Consider the following 23,958-nt stretch of genomic DNA (forward strand, 5'->3'; position numbering starts at 1 on the left):
AAACATGACTAATTTTCTATCCTTCGAATGTTCATCCAGGCAAGTCCAGTTAACTGTCGTAGGAAAGAGAAGGAGGTGAAGCGAGCTACCTTGCTTGATACCGGTCTTCAATGGAGATGGATCTATGTGATGCTTTCTATTCACAAACTGGAAGTACAGTCTATCATTAGAATTTTGTATGACTTTGAATATTGTTTCAGGTACACCATAGTTACTGAACAACGAAGACATCCACGCCTCAGAAGAAGTGAGGAATACAATGCACCGTTTAGATGCAGTCACATGATTTGGATTTTTTATATATCCTAGCTTACATCTCATACACAACAAAGAATACAGATGAAGACAGCCTAGACAGCAGTAGACCTCAACATACACTAGAGAAAAAGCAAGATTCTTGAATACAACATTAGGGGCATCAACCAAATCACAATAAATAGAGAATCTCTGGAAGAGATGTAGACTTTCATTTGCCTGAGCAACATGATCGGTGAACAAGGAGGATCTGATGCATACATTAAGGCAAAACTGCTAAAGCAAAGACAATATTCTTACAATTAAGGAACATCTGCAACTCGAAAATACCCAAAATAGTTTTCTCATAACATTTGCCTACCAATGAGCTGCTATTGAATAATGGTAATAATAATAATAGTAATAATAATATCTCAGTCAACACCAAAGTTGATAGTTTTGATCCAAACGTGATGACAATCTTATTTTAGGGATCTGAAACTACCAGAACTACTTCAGCCACCATCAAAAAGGTAAAAATATTTATGAACAGCTGCCTACACAAGGTACTTCAGATACATTGATGTGATATCATCAGTAATAATCAAGTCAGGTAGATAACAAACCAGCTTCCGGCTGATCAAAGTATTATTAAAAGACATGGGAGTCGGGTGGGTCACACTTTATGGAAGCCGTGAAACTGCATCATGACGCAAGCTCTAAACTATAATGCGAAAAGTAAAACGTAAAGAGTGGTAACAGAAGTAACGCCAATGAACCTTTAAGTTCTCATATATACGAATTTTCGTTGTCGGGTTTCACTAATCAGGAAGAGAAACTGAATTCAATCTTCATCAGCAAGGGTTGGGGGAATCTGTTTTGAAGGAACGATTAATGAGAAAATATACAAGCCCCAACAAACATTCATCAAATGTGACTATTACTCCTGGTTTTTTGACAGAAAAATTAAGCCTAAACTACAAACTGGAAGACCTCCTACAGTTCCAGAATACCTTTTCCATGGACACTGAGTTCTAGGGAGATACCGCCGCAGAACATTTGAAAAGCAGTTCAATGAATTCTTAGAATGAACTCTCTGTGCTGTCCAGAGTTGTATCGTTTTTTCTAATCTCCCCATCACTCATGAATGTGTCATATATAATCTGTCACATCGGGTCGAATCACTGCATATTTGTGTGTTCAGTTGGTCTTGTAGAACAGGTTTCATTAGCTGCATAAGGCAAGCGCTTCTCAAAAGCATCTCCGAACATTATCTTGTGTGTCTTTCTAAAGGAGAATGACTTCATTTTCTTATCTTCCTTCGAATTCTCGACAGTTAAGCAACTTTCTTTAGCACGTGATATGAGGTAATCACCCTGATACATTTTAATAGACTATTTTATTTGTTGTTTGATATTTGATATGATGGTATAGATTGAGTGAATGATGTCATTGTAGAGGAAACTTTACCCGTTGAATTGTCTTTAATTCTTCTACTATGACAATATAGGTTAATTTGGTTAGTTAGATATTCTTCTGAATAAACATCGTTCTCCAGATCACTATAAACAATATAAAACTATTCCCAAAATATACTGATACTATTTTTCATTCGATGACAAACAAGTGTTCAAATACAACTCCCATCAGTGACAGGCCAACTCAATGAACAGTGTACAATATAGATAATGAGAAGGAATAGACAATTAACATACATGATAAACCATTGATATCATTGTTTACCTGAGACTGTTGATGTCTAGTTAGGTTGCTCTGAAGAACAATTGCATCTCCGATTGACTTGATACACGAACATCCTTCGCTGGACCTTTCCTTTACACACCACAGTGATGATGTACTGTACTTTAGGTTTCAGACAATATACAGTATTTATCTGCTTCAACCAGTCCCAATATCTGATGGGCTAACATTTCAGCAATTACAGATTTTGCTGACACAAAAGATTAGTCGGTCGATGCAGACGGATCGATCACAGATGAACGGGATATGTTTGATGGTACATCAAAGTACAACGACATTACCGTCCATCCCATGGACAACACGTGAGCTATCGCATTTACTTTCATCGATTGACAAGGAAACCTGATATAATTGTTCACCTGAGACTGTTTATGTTCCGTTAGGTTGCTCTGAAGTACAACTGTAAGAAAAATCTCTTGATCAACAGAAAATCTAGAGATTCGGTAACGTCTCCCTAAATATTACAATCCGTTTGACTTGAAAGAACACTGATTCTTTTGATATTCTATCATTCACTATTCGAACAGTACATATCTTTATGACCGAACATTATTCAATGCAAGCATCACTGACATTCGACTAATACGTAAACAAGAAAACAACGTAATTTGAGTTCACTCAACCATATTTATCGATACATATGACACATCAGTTTTGTGAAAAATAAACATTCCTAAATGATTTGTAAATTCCATTGAATCATTTTAATCAGGATTATCCATGTATTGGTCAACTCTTATTATTAACATAATAGTGTTTGTTACATTGAGTTGTCTGGTGGTATTTTGTCTAAAACTGTAGTTATGTCGGTACATTTTGGCTGATAACCTACATTCAATGTTATACAATGGTTTCTCATTGGCTTATTATTCAATTCATCTGTATAAATAGTTCGTCCATCTAAGTAATATCTGAAACAATAGTCGGACAGTTGCAGTAAGTTGTTTTGTAATATTTTCATAATGAAATGTGATCTGTAACTGAGCTTATTAGCTCATCTTGTGGCTTTCAGTTTCGTAGGAGTTTAAGACATTGATTACAGTGATATTATTTCAGGTACACAAGTGTTTTAGTGCATCAGTATACTCTAAGTCTGTATTATGTATGTAATACGTATTGTTACCTACTTACTAAACAATAATTCTTTTGTCGAACACTATTGTTGTCAATACGATCTTCACCAGGCTTTTTCCTATGGATATATGAAAATATTAAACTGATTGGGGGATACATGGATCAATGATCACAATGAAATAGATCACGGAACTGCACATCATAGGTAGAATGTACAAATTGATGGTTGTCAGAGAGGTGTACTATTGTAGTATTATTGACAAGCGTAATAAAATGATAATAGAATTCAAGGTTCATTGTCATCTCCACAAAATGTTCATCCAAGTTAATCATGAAACGTAAACTTGACAGTGGCTGTAATTTTTCTCAGATAAATGATCATCGAATAGTTGAATTCATGAGTCAATTAAAGCTAGATCAGCATAGAAAACGTGGAAGCATTAGACAGCCGTTTCGTTCTAGTATGAGACCCCTCAGTCAGTACATAATTCTAATGTGGATCATACACAATCCACTGAATATAATCACTCTATATATAATTGAGATAATATGAAAGTGGAAATAAGTGAATATCAATGCATTTGATTGTAAGGAACAGAGAACAGTTTCATACCGATATTCAGTGATAAGAACATTTATTTATTATTTATTTATTTAAACACATAAATATTGGTACACAGGGGCACCAGGTATATATGCACCGCACAAATCTCATTTGATTTGTGTGAGGGTTGTGATACTGCCCAGGTGCCCAAACTGAAGCACGTGGTTTTCTTAATGGGCCACACCCTGAGCCTTTGACCTAAAAATCTGACCCACAAGGCAGCGGAGCATCGTGAAGAGATGCAGTCCCATGGTAGCCGGTGACCAACGATAGATTCACACGCCATTTGTTCCCTCAGGATACTGGAGCCAGTCCATGTTCACCATTGGTTTGTAATCAGGGTTTTCCGACTCCCCTAGGTGGAGTTTCAGTGTCCACCAACCCGGTTAAAGCGTCGTACATTTGGTTTTCGCCCTCTCAATTTCGTGAACAACATCCGTGGTGCAAGAAGGCAGTGAGTAGGACTTTCCTGGCATAGGCTATATACGCGTGACCATGTGAGAGCATTTGGAGAGGGAGAGCGGACTCTCCCCACTCTTGGCCGTACCAGGGCATTTGGGGGCGATAAGAACATTAAACTAACGTATTCAAGTCTTGTATAGAATTTAATTAGTTTAGTACAGAAATCATTTAATATTTTCTGATTTCCATGAGAATGTAAGTGATAGTGTGACTGACGCTTTCTATTATTATTATTATCAACTCTAGGAATGATATCACACATGTTCAAATTGTATATGACTGTAGTGATTTTATGCACATCAAGCATGATGGAGATTGAATCAGCCACATTTACGGTACCAATTGAGTTTTACGAGACAGGTATGTGTTTTATTTATTCATTATCATTATCCTAATCATTGTTAATACTTTTGTCATTGGTAGTATTAGTAGTAGTAGTAGTGTAGTATGCGCTGACACATATAAGTAGTATATAGTAGGAATTGGAAGTAGAATACCTACCATCAAACCATTGAAGAAAAGAAAAGAGGAATGAAAGCGAAGAGTAATCGAAATAATAATGGGATTGGAAGAATGGTGATCTGCTTAATGGCCATTTGAAGGAATATATGCAATTGCTGTAACAAATGTAAGATTTCCATATTTCACCAAAGCATTGAGTGATTTTGAATAAAATAATAAGCTGGTTTCCGTCATCAAACCTCCCTCCATTACAGTATTATTATTGTTATTAGTAGTAGTCGTAGTAGTAGTATTAGTAACGGTAGTTGTGGTAGTAGGTCTGTTGATCAATTACTCACCATATATCTCGTTTTTCATTTCATGAAGCATCTCTTTGCCATTTCACTCTTGTTATTTTCATTCAATAATCAGGTTGGTTTCGTGCAGCTAGTGAGATGTACATGCAAGTAGGTACAAATCTATGTTCACACTATTCGAGTAGATTTGTTCACAATTCAATCAAAATATCTTACTTTGTAGCCTGACTAATTATTGTTTAATGTTTTTTAACATTTAGGACAAATGTATGTTTCACTGGACGGAGTGAATATTTCACTCAATTCTAATCATATATTAACAATGGAAAACAGACATTGTACTACAACAATTTCTTTAACATCACCAAATGAGCAAGAAATAGCAACTCAAACTGGATATCGTGAAGGCACTGTGTAAGTTATTAAATATGAGAGAGATAATCTATGGAAATGAGTGATAAATGCATTTATACTGAAGGTATGATAAAGTAGTCAGATCAAATAAAATAACAGAAACCATTCTGATAACGTGAATTATTTAAATGTTCATTATAACACATTCTATCTATCTATCTATCTATCAATCTATTTATCCACCTATCTATCTATCTATCTATCTTATCTTATCTTATCTTATCTTATCTTATCTTATCTATCTATCTATCTATCTACCTATCTATCTGTTTGTCTGTCTGTCTATCTATCAATCAATCTGTTTATCTATCTATCTATTAGTCTGTCCGTCTATCTGTGTATCTATCTATCTGTCTGTCTATCTATCAATCAATCTGTTTATCTATCTATCTATCTATCTATCTATCTATCAATCTATTTATCCATCTATCTATCTATCTATCAATCAATCTCTTTATCTATCTATCTATCTATCTATCTATCTATCTATCTATCTATCTATCTTGTCTTATCTTATCTTATCTTATCTATCTATCTATCTACCTATCTATCTGTTTGTCTGTCTGTCTATCTATCAATCAATCTGTTTATCTATCTATCTATCTATCTATCTATCTATCTATCAATCTATTTATCCACCTATCTATCTATCTATCTATCTATCTATCTATCTATCTTATCTTATCCTATCTTATCTATCTATCTATCTATCTATCTATCTATGATAAAGTAGTCAGATCAAATAAAATAACAGAAACCATTCTGATAACGTGAATTATTTAAATGTTCATGATAACACATTCTATCTATCTATCTGTCTGTCTATCTATATGTTTATCTATCAATCAATCTGTTTATCTATCTATCTATTTGTCTATCTATCTATCTATACACTTCAGGAAAATAATTAATCATTCTACTGATTTTCATTAGATTTATTAATACAGTGAACCATGATGAACTACTTGTGACACAGTTTGTGTTTCCAAATGAAATAAAATTTAGTAGAAATGTAATTCAATGTGGATAGTTGATTATCATTTTAATGAGAATTGGACATTTACCGCCAATAGAAAATCAATATTTTATCAACTGCAACAAAACACAAATGATTAAAATTGATTGATCGATGGGTATTGACCAATTTCATGCTTATTTACTCGTCTGAGTGCTGTTTGACTTTTATTTTTCAACTTGCAGTACGGTAATTAGTCTAAGTGATTCGATATCGTATGAACTATGCTGTGATATTAGGTGGTTGGATGTAGTCGAGAGAAATCCTTAGACGTAAGTTTCGTGCTTGTTGATATTTATCAACAAGGAGCACATATAGTCATGAGAGAAGTGATGCATCACTAGAATGTTTCGGACACACGTCACCCAGCTTCATAGACTAAAACATTATAACTTTAAATCAATTACCTTCATCTAAACGTGTGATTGGTCAAACTTAGTGATCAATCAAATGCAAACAATTCAATTCTACAAGAGGTCAGTCGCATCACAAATAACTCAGTGATCACATCTCAGACTATGAAACTAGGTGACGTGAATTCGAGTACACAATTGAGAGACACTAACTTATGATAACAGGTACACCTTCTTGTTGTTGACTTCCAACTGTCACAAATAATAGTTCCAGGGTTTCCTGTCGGCCACCTCAAACCACCCAGATAATCACTTAGTCTACCAGTTATCACTTTACATTTAAATGAATACAGTTCTGTGAAGAAAGTTTTCTTTTTGGTAATGTCACTTACTGAAGCTGCACTATGATATTTGTGGCCATTTATCACACAATGATTTGCGAAAAGATAGATAATACGTGCAATACTAACAAAGGCACACGAAGTTGTGTAAAATCTTCTAATATAACGTATTAATCAGAAGGTAATAAGAATATGAATAACATAGAAGAGAGATATGTAAAACGTTTGCTTGATGTGTTTCAGAAATGTATGGAAGAGTCGGACTTGTTGTGAAAGTAGCAGTCCAGAATGGAGGTGGACACTATGGAGATATGAATGAGTGGCCTAGCACTTCTGTACACTAGGACTGAGGTTGAATAGATATACTACCAAAGCCTCTGTTATATGAGATCATTAGAAAACTATTGTGTTTACAAACTAATTTAATATTCGATTGTTAGTAACATAAATTGATTTCTTCTCTTTTGTTAAACATTTTAGCCTATGTAGATCACAGCTATCATATCGATCTCAGCAGGCAGTTGAAGAAGACTGAATAAATACGACATTATTGTAGATATGATTTATTGAATACAATGGAAAATTTGGCTCTTGATTATTTCATTTTTAAATGTGCTTGATTTTTAGTTACAATCAGTAGAATAAATTACAATTCACAGTATCATTTGATGTTCTATTTATGTGTTCCCTGGTAATCACATCTCACTGAAGAACATGTAGCGTACATACTGCATGAGTGACCAGATATCGTTTCGAACGATAATTAATATAACCGTTAATTTCACAGCATATTGGAGATCAGGTTTAGTTTTCATATTGAGTACAATTTGTCCACCGGAAAAGTGACAGATATATTGGTTGCCTGGATCTTCCTGTTGATGCTTGGGACTACAATTGACCAGTCACTTTTGAATATGTGTACATATAGTGCGTATTATCTAGATATTGTCATTGATTCACAAGCATTTTAACCAGAAATATATGAGTAGTAGTGGAGTTCAGGAAGCACGCTTCTTCCTGTTAAGGACTCGTCAGCTGCATGTTCCCTCATCACAGACTTGATGTGCACTCTCAAACTCGAAACCAGTAGAGTTCCCTTCAAACACCACCACTGGGTCATCCACATAACAACTGAGTTCAGATAACCAACGACTTGTGTATTAGTGTGAACAACAACTCTAAGACTCGAACAAATGACAGCATTTGCAGGTTATTACGCATGATTAATTAGCCTTTAACAAGCATTTGTAGGTTAGTTGAATGCTAGATGGTGAATTGTTTCCTTTGTAGTAGATTTTAGTGTTTGGATGTTACCTGTACGTTATCCTGAAAATGCCATATGGTTGATCGAATAGGACACATTTCGTAAGACATTCGTGATTTATGGATGATGAGTGAGACATTATTTTTGAAACACTCTCACTATAGTAGACCCAGCTCACAAGGTACAGATATTCGAGATGTATGAACAAATACTTAGATCATATTGTCGTGTATTGATGCAAGAATGATTACCTGTCTTCATAGATAGTTTGAATGGTTAGGGAATAAGTCGAACAAATACATGCATTTAGCTAGATTTGAAAATGTAAATGACTAAAAGAATCACAATTGTCGATATGAATTAATAAGACGTATTCAACAGAACAAAAACGACCAATTTCATGGTCACATAGTTGTTGAGTATTACACTAGTTCAACAAGATGTTCGTGAATGTGTATGATATAGTGGAATAACATAAGCCTGATCGAAGTTCTCACTGATCGTGAACGCGTTAGTATAATTTATCATCACTAGAGAATTTTACATATTTGGATAAGTCTAGTTCGCTTGATGAAAAATCATTCAAGAACCCATACTGACTAGTTCAATACTCCTACACTTCAAGTTATCTATGTGATTTCAGTTAATGGGTGAGCATGATTCATATCGGTAGTGGCTAATTATTCATGCGATTACGAGAGAATTTCATTCTCATGCACTAGGATAAGCAAGATCTGATAAACAACTACTGATATCAGAATATTTGATTTATTACTACAAACATCATTCGACAGTGGATGAGATTCAAGGAAAACAAACATATTCATGTTATTCAACACGAATCTTCTCTTTCTTGTTTTATTTTAATTGAAGGTACTATCTGCACGAAAATGGTCTATCAGTCGTTGATATCACAGGTGTATATTTCACTCTCTTCTATAGCTTTCTTTAAGAATAATTATGTGACTAAAATAAACCTTAGATAATAGTCATTCGAAAATACAAATTTTCTGTGAGCAGAATCGAATTGTATTTCGTAGTTGCCACAGATTACAACATAACATAAAACACCTAATAACACAGTAACTGTAGTAAATCTTCACCACAATCGACACTCGTTGCCTATGTCTATGTGCTAGTCATGTCTTTTTGACTTATTCACATCTCTTCTTCATTGCGCACAATTCTGATTTTCACTTTCTCCATTTTTCTGAATTTGGGAATTATTTAAAGAGTCATTATGATATAGTGGTCACAAACATTACAACTGCAACCATCCATCTGAAGTTCGTTTTACTCAACCTTATGATTTGTGATATTTTCATCACTTTAACTATGTGGAATAACAGTATTCTAGGTTTTCCACTAGAACTCCGGGAAAGATCTCTCGACGTTGGTGATTAGTAATCACTTTTTGGCATCTATAACAAAATTATGTATAAATTGTTGACGTTAACAGTATGAGGGTTCAGTTGTCTGAAGTTTATAATCCCAGCGGCATACATGAATCTCCCATAATTTGTTTCTGTTGGGTTCTTGGATGTACAATGCTAAGACGAAAAACTGTTTAGTGCTTGTTAATTTCCAGTGGTTGTTCAACTGATACCAGCATCAAAGTGAGCTCATCATCCGAATGGGAACAGTGACACTAGGATTTAGTAAGAAATACTTTTCACTTCTTAAATGGTGAAGTTTCTCTTCGGATTCTAACGTAAATAAATCCCAAAATAAATAGTTCTGTAAGTCTTTGACATTGATGCTGACCTCATTAGTTTTGGTGAACACATTATAGCTAAAGGCGATCAACCACGCACTCACGACAGATCATTTGTGTATACGTTGTGCTACCCATTCCTTGCAACTACAACGTAACTTGGATCAAACTCTTCTCAACATATCGATAACTTTCCGAACATATCTTCGAACACAATCATTCCTGACTTCTGGTTTCCCTGAGTTGTTATTTTTCGGTTACAATTGTAGTACGAACAAAATAGCTATCAGACACTGAAATATCTGTGGCATTTCTACATACACGGACACTCTCCATCTGTGGTACTTGTAGTCAAATGACAACACGGATACTAGTCTGTTTCAAAAATCCATACTGTAACTGATTACCAAGCGTTCAGTTCTATTTATCACCTAGTTAAGCTACCTCATCGACCACCTAGTGTAACTGTCCACAGATCGACTTTATAGTTGAGTGCTTCTGATTTCACTAACGAACACTGTGTGGTTAACAGAATGTCACATGCAGGTTTCCCATTATGCTGTTCGTAAGTGGAGTCAGGAGCTTCATATCTGGTCTAAAACCAGTACCGTCAAATGAATATCCAAGATATTCAAAATCAGTACACTCAATGAACACTTGTTTAGATTCATTTCAACATCCATCGCAAGCAGATGGCGCAATATACCCTCCAGACTGTGATCATATGCTGCTTCATCAGCACCACGAAAAATAGGATCATCATGACGAAAATCAATACTTTTGATATCATCAACTACTTTACTCATTACTTCTTGGAAGATTGTTGGAGAACAAATAAGACTGAATGGAAGACGATTGTATTTACTGGTAATCATTTACGAGCTCGATGGAGATTGATCTAATGTTATCTGAAGATATGCACATTTCAAAACAATTTTACGATACATATTAGAACCATGAATTTGATTGAGAATACCACCAGCTTCAATTGAGATACATGTTTGCTTCAGCTAGAAGAGAAATCAATGGTAATCTGTAATTACCACATATTCTATCGATATTTCTATCGGATTTCAATGATCTAATAATAGTAGTACTTCATACTGAGCACCGAAGTGCCTCAATTATCATTTTCTCGCAAAATAAAGTCAATGTTCTACACACTGTTTGCCGAACACCATTCAGAATTACTAGTCTTTTAAGAAAAACTAGATCACCCTGAAATGAATTTTTATTGACTGAATTTTCGTCCCTCTATTTGACTTAGCACATGCACCCACTACAGTTTTGAGTAAAGCATCACAATGTTTTTGTAGGCTATTGAAGACAAATCCGCTTTACTACTTCTCTTGTTGCTTTAAACTCATCATAGATCATCCTATTTCACTCACTAGAAAATCACAAGGGATATATCATGAACTGTCATCTCTAACTGACAATTCAGAAAATCCTCGTGTAAGCACTTCTTGTCCACTAATCTTCAATGTTGAGACTTCATTAGGTCATCTTGCAACATAGGAATCAAAAGACTTCAACTTCTTTAATGAAATGACGAAGGACTCTATACTTCTTGTATCAATAATGAGATCATGGAATAAACCAAATAAAGTATATTACCGCATCTTAATGTGGAAAATGCCTTCCTAAATCATGGATAGAGGTGATAAATAATTATTGAGATTTGAATAACATGGTTTAGCATCACCAGTAGTGAGATGCACAATTGTCCGACATACCTAATTCATATGTCCAATTTCGGCACAATTGAGGCATTTAGTATCACTAAATGGACATGACGGTTTGCCACATGATAAACACTCGTCAAGTCTATGCTCATGTTTAAATGCTGATTTGAGACATTGTTCATTTGTTTTCAATATTTTCACGGAAATGAGAACCGTTATTATCCATTGCGAGCTTCAACAACCTTGACAATCTAAGTGTGGAGCGCATATATATCTGATGCCCCCTTGCACCAATATTTATGTGTTTAAATAGATAAATAAATAAACAATCTAGGTCATCATGATGGATGAGCAGAGTTTTAGAAATGTTCACTGTTCAAAAATCAAGCTCATCAACTGCTTCATGCTTGATGCAGGCTGTTTTAATTTATCGAAATGGACTTCTTGGTCTCTGAATTAATTCTCTTTTCTAATTCGGAATATTTATACCAGCAACTAAGTGGTCATAAAGTTGGGTGTACAAGCAGTCTCTCAAATGCACTTCACGACCTATTTTTTCAATTCAAGTAGGAGGTTATTATTCTGTCGTACTATCTCCATGAAATTTTGATCTCTCTCTCTCACACACACTCTTCATTCAAAACTTACACACCACACATGACTGAGTAGTAATTACTTGAATGTTTCATGTGATAATAAAACTGCTTTTATAGTTAAGATCATGAGTCAATTGAAGCTAGACCACCGTGGAAAACCTGGAAGCACTGGACGGCCGTTTCGTCCTATTGTGGGACTCCTCAGCAGTGCGCATCCACGACCCCGCACTCGCGAGATTCGAACCCAGGACCTACCAGTCTCGAGCCAGAGCCCTTAACCGATAGACCACTGAGCTGGTATCCAACGGTGTTAATGTCTAACCTCAACCAATCCACGAAATTACGCGACCAACTTCCAATGTACTGAGGTAGATACCTGTCTCTACCTGACATGGATTAGCTCCACTGGCAACGACTTCTCACTAGAACTATAGCAACTAAGATACCATTGAGTTTGTTTACACCTAATCTGGTTAAGCCCTTTTTATTAACTTACTTAACAGACATCGTCATTTGGATAGTAACAATTTGTATATTCTTTGCACTGCTATACCACTAGAGCACATGACGCTCTATCCGAAATGTTGACTACCTAAATATCACTCGGTGACTCAAACTCCTCACCCTTATATGTATGCACGCAAATATTATTATCGGCCTTTGTTTTGCTTTGGTGTGCCCTTATTAAATTTGACTATAAATTGCCTATGTAATTGCTTGCTATTCGCTCGCTTGCTTCTCGTTCGTTTCCTTCGCTTGTTTGCCTGTTCACTCGCTCATGTATTGTTAGCTTTTTGACCTGAGTTATTCGACAATAAACTGTAGTTGCTGCTATCCTTCGTCTTCTGATTTTACGCACCGTTAAGATTAGAATTATAACGGTTATCGAAGCAAACGATTAACGAATTGCGGCACTACAGAACTCCAGGAATTACCTCAAGGAGCCAGTCACTAGTGAGCATATGATTATTATCACAAGGGGTTTTTTTCTCCACAAAAAAACCCCCTTGTGAAAATTGCTTTTCCTTCGTATGTGTTCTGCTCATACTTCCAATTTGACATCAATTGAGCTACTCTTCAGAAGTTGAAGTGTTTGATTGTATATCGAACTGTCCAGTCACTGACATCAATCGAGCTATTCTTCAGTAGCTGAGGTGTTTGGTTGTATATCGTACTTTCCGATCACAGGCTTCATCAAGACATTAATTCGCGGTTAAAAATATTTAAAAAGATAGACTGATTAAGGATTGGCCGAATTGTCCAGTTTTGGTTAAATAGTACTCGATGGGCATAAGTGAACGTATCGGGATTGAAATTTGAACCTGACAATGTTTTTATTGTGGTTTTTATGAGTAACTGTGATTAGCTGGACTTATAAATTCACGTGGATGTGATAAAACCAAGTAACCTGTCCTTTAATCGACGAATCATCATAAGCCATGTACAAATTGATAGACGGCGGTTAATTGCATAAAACGCCTTCTCTATCTCCTTAGCCACTCCGTTCTGTAGTACACAGCTGGTTGTATCTTCGTTAAATTGGAGCTTGTAGAAGAGTGGTTTTTTACCAGTCGTCGATGTCACTATTTTATTGTTATTGGCACTACTGTGTTTCTCATCTGTAAGCTACTTAAATAGTTTTCACATGTTTGAAGGATGTTCACAAGACTTGAGTTTCTGAGTTAACATTGGAATCCAGATGTTCGATTTCTTGATTTATTCGACCATTATTATTTCAATATAACAAATGGTTGATAACACCTCACAGACCAATTAGATAAATTCAGGGCACTAGTAGTTTACCCTAATGTTCGTTGAAAATTAGCTACATGAGGGATTTTGTGGATGCTACGTACACATTGACGCGTTACCATGAATGCCAAAACCTTTCACCTTGTCAATTAATAAACTGTGATAGTATATTATATGGACGCAAATTTTACAGGACGTATCAGTCATTCTAAACTCGACGATATATCTTACCAACTATTATCGATAAATACACATACTACTCGGACAAATCGAAGATAATATCCATTTTACTTGTAATCTGGCTAGAACAGAGATTCGTTTTAGCTAACAGTCACTTAATCACATCTGTCAAACACGCTTTATCGAATCAAAACTAATGATTCAGAAAATTTGAAAACAAAGCAAATTGGGCTAAACGCTACAATTTATTTCAAAGTGCTTATTATGGAAGTTGTAATTAAAAGAGTAAATCAGGCCACAAGCTCTGAGTTCTTCTCTTCATGTGACGTCGTCCCCGAAGGAACCAGCTTTGGCATAAGCTAAAATAATATGAGAAAATAAAGGCTCGGAGTAATATTTGCTGTAGTGGTCTGAGTTTTCTATATCAAAGCATTGGATATTTTCATTAAGAATGTGGAGTAGAAAATATTTTTTATTCACCGGATAATTATATGATTAATTGTGGCCATTCAGAGTATGAGATACTCGTAGGTTACTGGTACCCGGTCCTGGCTCTCGATGAGGCATTACGTGTGTATTTTTGGCCCATAGAATAGGTAAGTTCTGGGTTAGGAATGGAGCACTAGGTAAATATGGAAAATTGATTGGTGAGGCAGTAAATCTTCATTAGCTGAGATGGTTAGGACACGTGTTATGTATGTCCGACCACCACCTACCTCGATGAGGCATGTTTTATAGTGCAAGAGTATGCTAAAAGAAATCTAGGGTCGGTCAAACCAAGACATGACATCGATCCATCATGCCACTGGAATTTGAACTTAGTCATGTTAATAGGTAAAGACTAACTGGTTGGGCTCCACGTGATTATCGCAACCAATGGTTGAAGATTTTGAATGACGTGGCTGAACATCGTTTGCTATGGCATATGTGGATCCACTCATAGTGTTTCCCCAAATCCTTGGACTCTAAATTTCTCAAAACTTGTTTTTCGTGTTTTTATTTCATTAGTTTATATTTTCGTTTTCAGTCGTATCTTCAGTGCCTTATCTTTCTTATTACCACCGATACTGTTACTTACTCTACTATTCTGGGATTTGACCTGATAATTTAATCTCCTTGTAAAAATGGGGTGTACATACGTATAGCTTACACGTTGTGACTGACTATATAATGAAGCGTTTCACTCAAGTATCCTGGGACTTTCGACAAATGATCCGTTATTTTACTACTGTAGGGCATAATGTGTTACAAATCAATTTGTAGATACTCACTCGTATTATTAAAATGATACAGATTATGATATCTAATGCCTATAAATTTTGACAGAGTAAGTAGTCAAAGTATGCATTTTGTTCAAGGCATAATTCACTGTGGAAAACAGAAGAATAGTGTGTGAAAATAATGAAATGTGTCGAACAATCATTGTGACTGATATGGAGAGCTAATGAGAAGTAGCAGAAGGTCAACTGATGGCAATCAGAACTGTTAAAAGACCTGGAGATGACTTTGTTTCATATGCAGCACTTGTTAATAAACAATGAGAGAGTTTTAAGTTGTTTTCACTTTCTGACGAACAATTTAATTGTCTTATCTTTGTATGTGTGTTAGAATCATCGTCAGACTGATATAGTCGTATTAGAATTCTAAGCACAGTCGAGTCAGATCCCAATTTTACGTCGAATGATCTCACAAATGAATGTTGTCGCGTTAAAATCATAATAATAATACTAAAATGATCGAACGTCGAAATTCACATTTATTTGATTTGATGAAAATTTCTTATTCAGACCTCGCAATAAGTCTTGCAAATCATGATTCGCAAAACTTTCCTCACCTGAGTCGAATGCATAATGTCAATGACTTTGATTCACGTCACTCTACAATGCCTCCCACTATTAGTTAGAACTGTGTGGCATAGCATTTCTGTCGTATCTGCTCATTCGATGAAGACGAATGCTCAGAATTTTGAGTAACGGGTCATACGGAGAGATTATGCAAACACAACAAGCCATCATCTCTTCGTCGAGTGCCAAAATGGATCAATTGTGTTCATGTATTGTCAAAATCTAACTCCTAATGATAACACAAGCATTTATCTATTGGTGTTAATGTAATATCACTTAGCAAATAGACACTGCATTCGATGTGAATTTGAATTTTCACAAAACTAGTATACCAGAATTCCCGATAAAACCCAAGGACTTCTGAAATATTATAAAAACCCTATTTTTTCTGTACATAAATGAACATTTGGCATAAAGTGCTTCCCGCATATTTTGTGCTTTTTCTCTCGTTTTTAAGTCGCTATGTATTTGTAGCTTGGGAGTTACGAGACTAGTTTGAGATCCGACTATTGCGCCCAATCAACAAGACATATCAGTAATATGAGATATGTATGCCTCATTAGTGAAAGACGATCAAATTGAGATAGAGAACCTCCCACCTCGATTTTGAACATAGAATAAATCATTGATATAGTGACTTTAGCGCATCAGGATCAGTGCAGAAAAAGTGATGGCCAGGTCTCAAGAAATTCATCAAGAAGACGACATTGCTCTGAACATCATCAGTTACATCTAAGGAGCAAGACTTGTTTTTCAGGAGAGAAAGGTGATATTGAGAGTCAGTCAGAAGCAGCCGGATGGGATGGTCGATCGATGGCAATCGAAAGTGACCTGCGGGACAAGTACATTACACAGGCTGAGAAATGAATCAACTTCCCTAAGGATTATAGTGGTATGTATATGAATGAGTAATTGTGCATTGTATTCGGTAGTCCAATACACGTTCTCGCTCATGTAGTGACTTTGGATGTGGGAGGGTGGGGCTTAATATGTAGTGCATCATGTATCAGTGTCGGATTTCAGACTCTACACTCCAAAACAGTGACTTTTGAAATTTAAGATAGGCTAATAATTTTGAAGCTGAATCTTGCTTGTTCTGAAATGCACTTCAGCTCTTTCTCACAGTGGAAAATTTTGTAGTAACTCGGGTTTATCTGACATTGAACACTTGCAAGATGGATATATTATGTAAACTGGCTACTGATTGCATTCAAAATGTGACAGTATTCATACGAATGATTACTCGTTCAGGGAAATTATGACTCTTCATAATGAAAGACCAGATTCATCGGGGGTCGCGAGGTCAATACCCCTTCCAACAATTAGACCAATCATTATTCTAGATAAATGTGTCAATGTGAAAGACAGGTTATACCAAATGAAATAGCTACAGAAACGAAGAGATAGAACTTGTGATGATATGTTCTGACTGGGAGAGTGAAATGACAATGGTGAGAGATTTGCACATTTGTGTGCCCTCAACATTATGATTATACACTTCTCCAAAGGCATACAAAAAGCATTGGTAAGAAATTGACAAGGTCAGCTGAAAATGTGGGAATCAGCAGAGGAGATGAGATAACTTCAGATCATCACCAACTGGTGGTTACCAAGGGAAGCCGAAGTCAGAACGACGCTAGGAAACTGGGTAAAAAGCATTACATATGTTCAATACAGACTTCATTCGACGTACTGGCAAACTCGAGAAATTCAAGATTGGTCTCAGCGACAAGTCAAACAAGATCTACTCAAAGAAGATGAAACTACTGTAGTGGACAATTGGAAATGGATCACAGAAGGAAAACTTCAACGTGTCAGGAGTAGATGTGCCTCAAAAAGCATCATTATAAGGAATGGTGGTCTATGGAAACATTGGACAGGATTCAAGAAAGGAAGAAGAGGAGGACAGCAACTAACAACAGACTAACAAGAACAGAGGAAGTTAAGGCACATGATGGATACACAGATGCAAGCAAACAGGTGAAGGGAGCATTATAACTGAGAAACAGAAACATGTGGATGACCTAAAAATGATGGTGCAAAGAGATGCTAGAGGAGGACATATATAACAAGCATTTAATACAAAAAAACTGCGAAGGAAATATGGTGAGCCAGTGAGACAAGTCAAGAACCAAGAAGGCAAGTCAATCAATGACACTGAAGAACGGAGGAACAGGTGGGTAGAAAACTTAAGAATTCTTAAATAGGCCAGCTCCATTGAGTCCACAAAATGTCGAAGCAGTACACACGGTACTTTATATAAATGTCACTCCGCCAACGATGGAAGGAATCAGGATGGCCATCGGACAAGTCAACAGTGGATAAGCAGTAGGCCTTGATAACGTACCAGCTGAAGCACTGATATTTCAGTGAACGAGAACAAAACCGAAGACAACCAAACGCATTAGAACACAAAATTAAAGAACATCCTACTAAAATCTGAGAATCAATTTTGAACAATCAATTAAATGGAGTTCATCACTATGCATCAACATCCTTGACTATGAGTTAGTATTTGACGGTGTAGATAGGAGAACCTGATGGAACCTCTGACAACAGTGATTTGCATGTGTATGTTCTCAATAAACTACGGATGGTATACAATGGTGTTCTATGAAATCAAAAATCAAACGATCCCCTCTATGGTCATTTTATCTACGGATCAAGACAATAATGCTGTCGTGATTAAGGAGTAATTGAATTATCAACTCACATCATATCACGTTTTAAACTTACGAAGATCCTGGACGGTATCCACGTTTAAAATGTTTCTCTTTGTCGGTTGGTGGCTTCAAAGATAGTGTTCTTGTACAGTCTCCATCGCTTATTGTTAATTGAAAATCTGAGCTCAACGAAACATTCAGCTTGCCCAAATCAATGTACATTTCTCCTAAATAGAGAAATTATCATATACGCAATAGCAACTTGTCAGTTAATATCGGATTTCGGAAAAAGGACAAATAAAATTATGCAGACTGATTTTAATTATATGTCAGTGCTACACTGAAGGAAACTAAAAATCGTTTACGCACTACTTCAATATTTGGTTTTAGATTATTTTCCAAACGTTAAGACAATACAACGTCAGTTTAAAGAGTATTTGAATTATGGTGTAAACTAGTAATCTCAGAAGCAACGCAATTTATTCAAGAAGTATAAGATGAACACGAATGAATATATTGTATTTGAAATTCAAAATAAAGCAGTCATTAACACAAAGGAATCGTTGGTTCAAATAAACACCACAATTAATTATATTCATTCGTATTTGATACTGTGCGTGTAATATCAAGGCTAATTCGTCTGCGAAGTCAAGACTCTGCAGTAGCGTTTAGACCTTCCACTGTATCCAGTGATCCTCCTGAGATTCAGTTGATAAGGAATATGAAGGGAAACTATGAGAGTAAAAAAGCTTGTATTGTACTAGTCTTAAATCAGAACATATCTTTGAGCTGCCTTCCACGCATGGCTTGCATTATGATTCCTGATATCAGTTCCCTACGATGCTGACAACTTTCCCAGATACTCTTTAGAATTGAGAAGAAATACATTGGCTCAGTGCCTCCCAGTGTGTCTCCCATCCTTTTCATAGGTTTTGTAAGGTTTGAAAATTAATGATGAGAACAATGTTGAATTTTCAGACATATCAGCATCTCGAAAGAATGGTATATTAAACCTCTGCATGGATGTTGACTAAACTATCTATTATCTCTCTAGCTTGACAAATATTGGGTGGTGATCTAAAGCCATATTAGCTCCTCTTTATTTTCCTGCGTCTTCAGTTGACATTCTGAACATTTCATAATCTAGACATGATCAATCTTGTTCTTTGTGATATGTTCCGGTAAAATCCATATGACACTTTGTTTGTGTTTGGGGGGAAATCGTGCTACCAATAATCATGTCGTTGAATCACAATGATCTACAAGTCTTTCACAGTTCTCACTTCCCACTCTCTCTCTCTGTACATGTCGCCCTGTGATGTCCTCATACGTGGTGACGTCTATCCTGGCCTTGGTTATCCAGAACCTCGTCAGTGTGGTCAAATCTTTTCTCGGGCACATTCCTAAGACAGATCTTTACGGTCCCATCCGCTAACATTGATGTATCTGTGGGTCTGGCTGACATTTATTACATCTTTATTGTGATTTCTGATCTTTATTGATGACAATTTCCTGGGTATGATTAAAAAAAGTTTGAAAGCGATTGATTAACTTGTTTGTGTGTGTTTGTGTGTCTGTGTGCTCATTTGTAGTGCTACCAGAAACAACGTACTCAGTAATACGTTGTCATTGTCTGTGAAAATGTTCAAAGCTATGCACCTAGTAGTTGGTAATTTATTTGCGTTCATAGTTTGGGGAATGAATGATCAGCCGACAAATATTTACGCTTAACATGACTTTTCAGAAATCAGAATTCAACGATTACACTTTTAAAACAAAAAAATTCGAGCAATCAATCCCTTGGATAAATTTCAATATTGGGATAAGAAAATGGAGATTATCAGAACTATGTGATATATTAGCACAATAAATTTCGAAGAATCTGATCACACATTATATACTTGTTATTAACATCTATAAACAATCATTAATGTTCAACTAGACTAGAAATGGAGGGTAAGATGAGACGAGGATAATAAAGTAAATGAAAATGGGAGAACAATTTGAAACCTCATCATCGTATGGCTACGGCTTCAATAAACTTAAGTATACGCCCTCCCACACTTTTGTATAAGACTACAAAAGCCGAGTTAATCTTTGACTATCTGCTTCGAAATTTCGATGGGATCCTTGCAGATAGATGACTGATCTTGTCTTGTTGGCAGTATTTTTATTGATTCTCAGCACGTCAGTTTGTGCTAGAGAGGCTCTTCACTACATAGCACAGGATGAACCGCCTGACGATCGTTCAACTTGAACAGAGATTGTGTTTCAATATGATTTAATACGAGTCACACAAAAGCACTTCATGTGCTATGTAGGAGAACTTAGTCTTGTCCAATCGAATGAAATTGGGTTCGTTAGTTCTGATTTCAAACAGAATAGTGGTATTTCGGTTGTTATACATATGTACTCTCATATAAAATTAGTCACGGTTGAGAGTTGAATAATTAAGTATGTGAAAATGTGACTCATGAAGAACGAAAAAGCCTTTCTGTTCGGAAGCTAGAATAATTTCTGTGTGTTTCACATAGCACCAGACACCACAGCTTCTCAGATCCTTGATTCATGAATGTCCAATCGTATAGGAGATTTTCGTGCCTCCTCGAGCTCCGTCAAAAAACTCTCCTATGCTTCGTACGTTCCATATACCTACATTATTGTTGTTGTGATTGCATGAAAAGGCATCTGGTTCGTGACTCCCGAACGAATCTTCGCTTTCCTTATGAGGTGTCATGGTCTTTCTAAATAATAACGTCCGACTACCAGCCAAGACCTTGAATAGTTTAACTAATTTATTGTGGTTATTAAATTTTTCATGTACGGTTTTATTATGCAGAGTAGTGTTGTCAACTCCACACCACACATTACTCTTTTACCTGGGATCGGAATTGATAATAACCCTAGATGGCTCCAAGCTGAATATTTCTGCTGAATAGGATTTTGAAGCTAAATAGTGGTTACCGTTGGCCACAGTTTATGAATAATAACTTAAAGCTACATATGCACTCTATGATGAAGTGAATTGTTGTTGATCAAATAGTCAAATTATGATTCGAATGTGTTTCAATATATCTGATATCTTCGTTTAGCTAATGCAAATGATAAGAATGATTTGAATCAATATGGAACCTTGTTTCTAATTTTCAACAGTAACAGTTAGATGATCAGCATGAAGGGACTTAAGACCTGTTACTGGGACTCTGCATTTACACGTATTGACTACACTATAAAATGAATTGACAATTAATCAACACAGAGATGTCTGATAAAGCCATCGTGGAGCTTTAATTATTAAACTTAAATTTGTATAAAGCTTAATAATGATGATGATCTAATGATCACAAGCAAACACAGTATCAGTATCAGATATATATATATCCTAGCAGTTCTATTCCACTGTTGGAGATTTTGTTGTATAATATAATGCACCCATAACATATTCATAAACTGTAGTTGAAAATAATTTATTTGTAGATATCCCAGAGAGTGAAAGGATAAAATGTCTATAATCTCTGACGTTTTCAGACTTATTTCAAGCCACGTTCTCAGAGAATAAACTGCCTGATCAAATTAAGCCAATTTCAAATAGGCACTATCAGATACTATTTATTTATTTATTCTCTGATGAACTGACTTACACTGAATCATTAAACCTTAGAAAATTTAAAACTTTAATTTTTCTACTCACTTGGATGTCTACAAATATGTTGATTCATTTTACAACAATCTATCAATACTCAGCGGAGCTTGAAAACGAATGCTCCTCCACGAGGAGCAACGGGCCTACGTAAGTATTTATGTAAGTGAACTAATTTTCAATTAATTTGAAGTTTTCATGTCAAGCCTTATTTATGTTACCTGTATATTCATAAACTGTGTAAAATGTTTATTTAGTTCGGTGTGCTTTTTCGCCAGTTCACTAGAAATGAAATGAATTCAATGAGTGCATAAATACTACCAATATATATCATCATTGATAATAAAACACTTACCGTAATCATCAAATTTTATTGGTGCTAAATATGTGTATGCTTCAAGTTTCATGATATTAAATGTCCATAAGAGAAGTACAGCAACTTTCAGTGTGACCAGTTGTGAAATCATTTCTAGAGGTTGAATAATGTCAGAAAACGCTTTTCTGATTTATTTAAGTTAAAGTTATGAAGGAATTGACAGCGAGTAATTGAATCAGTTATTGATTTTCACAGTTAAATTCATAAGTCGATCTAATGTAGACCAGCATTGCAAACCTGGATGCATTGCATGAACATTTCGTGCCAGTATGGGATTCCTCGCCAGTACGCATCTAAGATCACACACGTGAGATTGGAATCCTGAACCTACGTCCTCGTACACGAACGCTTAACATTTACCTTAGATCCACTTGTGAATTCAACTGCCAAAAATAATACAATCTCCACAAATCGGTATGAGGATATTTGTTGATTTGTTGAAATTTTGCTGTTGAAATCTTCAATTTTAAGCTGTTGATTCAGCTAATCAACTAGTTTCTACATGGTTGTAATATGATCAATGTCACATAATCTTATTGTTTAATACATGAATAAATTATTATCGTTTATTTTTAATTGTACAAATGCATACAAATGCATAAACAAAGAAAAGTTTGATAACATATATGGTAAACAAATTCAATGCTTTTCAATGATCAATGGTACTGAAAAATTGATTATATTAAGTTAAGTAACGAATGGAATTACCACTTGAATATTCAATAGCTTTACTTTTTCCACTTTATAATATTTCGTTTTTATACTTGTATCTTTTTAATAACTCCGCCTGCTGCTCTTCTAGTGTTACTGTCGGTTCAAAGTCCGGTTAAAGGAGGAGTACTGGGCATTAGGTTAGCGACCACATTCCGTAGAAATTTAAATAGCCAAAGCTAGCCAGAAAACATATTTCAAACACTTTAAACTCTGACCTGGCATTTGAAGGAAGAATCACGACGCTTCATGATGAAAGCCGAGATTTTTCAGAGGTCACGAGGCCGATGCATCTTCTAACAACCTGAGAAACACTTTTTATAGGTACATAAAATGTCCGAACAATGTGGAAGACCTTGAAGACGAGTAAAAGAGCGATGGAAATGAGGAAATAGAAATTGACAGTACTCGGAATCCGCGAAACCCACTGGACACAAGCCGGACAACAAAGGCTATGTACAGGAGAGATGCTGCTGTACTCCGATCACGAAGGGAAAAATGCTCCACACACTCAGGT

At 35.7% G+C, this 23,958-nt stretch overlaps 2 protein-coding genes across 2 annotated transcripts; one reads left to right on the top strand and one right to left on the bottom strand.

The window, feature by feature from the left end:
* Positions 1-5,158: 5,158 nt before the first annotated feature.
* Smp_202190 (uncharacterized protein) lies at positions 5,159-7,551 on the top strand (the record flags this gene model as incomplete). The annotated part of the gene is made up of 2 exons (XM_018799799.1): positions 5,159-5,307; positions 7,497-7,551. 2 exons carry the CDS (start codon positions 5,159-5,161, stop codon positions 7,549-7,551), a joined length of 204 nt encoding a protein of 67 aa, XP_018651552.1.
* A 6,933-nt stretch (positions 7,552-14,484) lies between these two features.
* Smp_197400 (hypothetical protein) lies at positions 14,485-22,761 on the bottom strand (the record flags this gene model as incomplete). Its single annotated transcript, XM_018799800.1, has 3 exons — positions 14,485-14,566; positions 18,788-18,941; positions 22,710-22,761. 3 exons carry the CDS (start codon positions 22,759-22,761, stop codon positions 14,485-14,487), a joined length of 288 nt encoding a protein of 95 aa, XP_018651553.1.
* Positions 22,762-23,958: the final 1,197 nt, after the last annotated feature.

The sequence above is a fragment of the Schistosoma mansoni genome, chromosome 3 (genome assembly GCF_000237925.1).
Source record: "Schistosoma mansoni strain Puerto Rico chromosome 3, complete genome".
Classification (NCBI taxonomy): domain Eukaryota; kingdom Metazoa; phylum Platyhelminthes; class Trematoda; order Strigeidida; family Schistosomatidae; genus Schistosoma; species Schistosoma mansoni.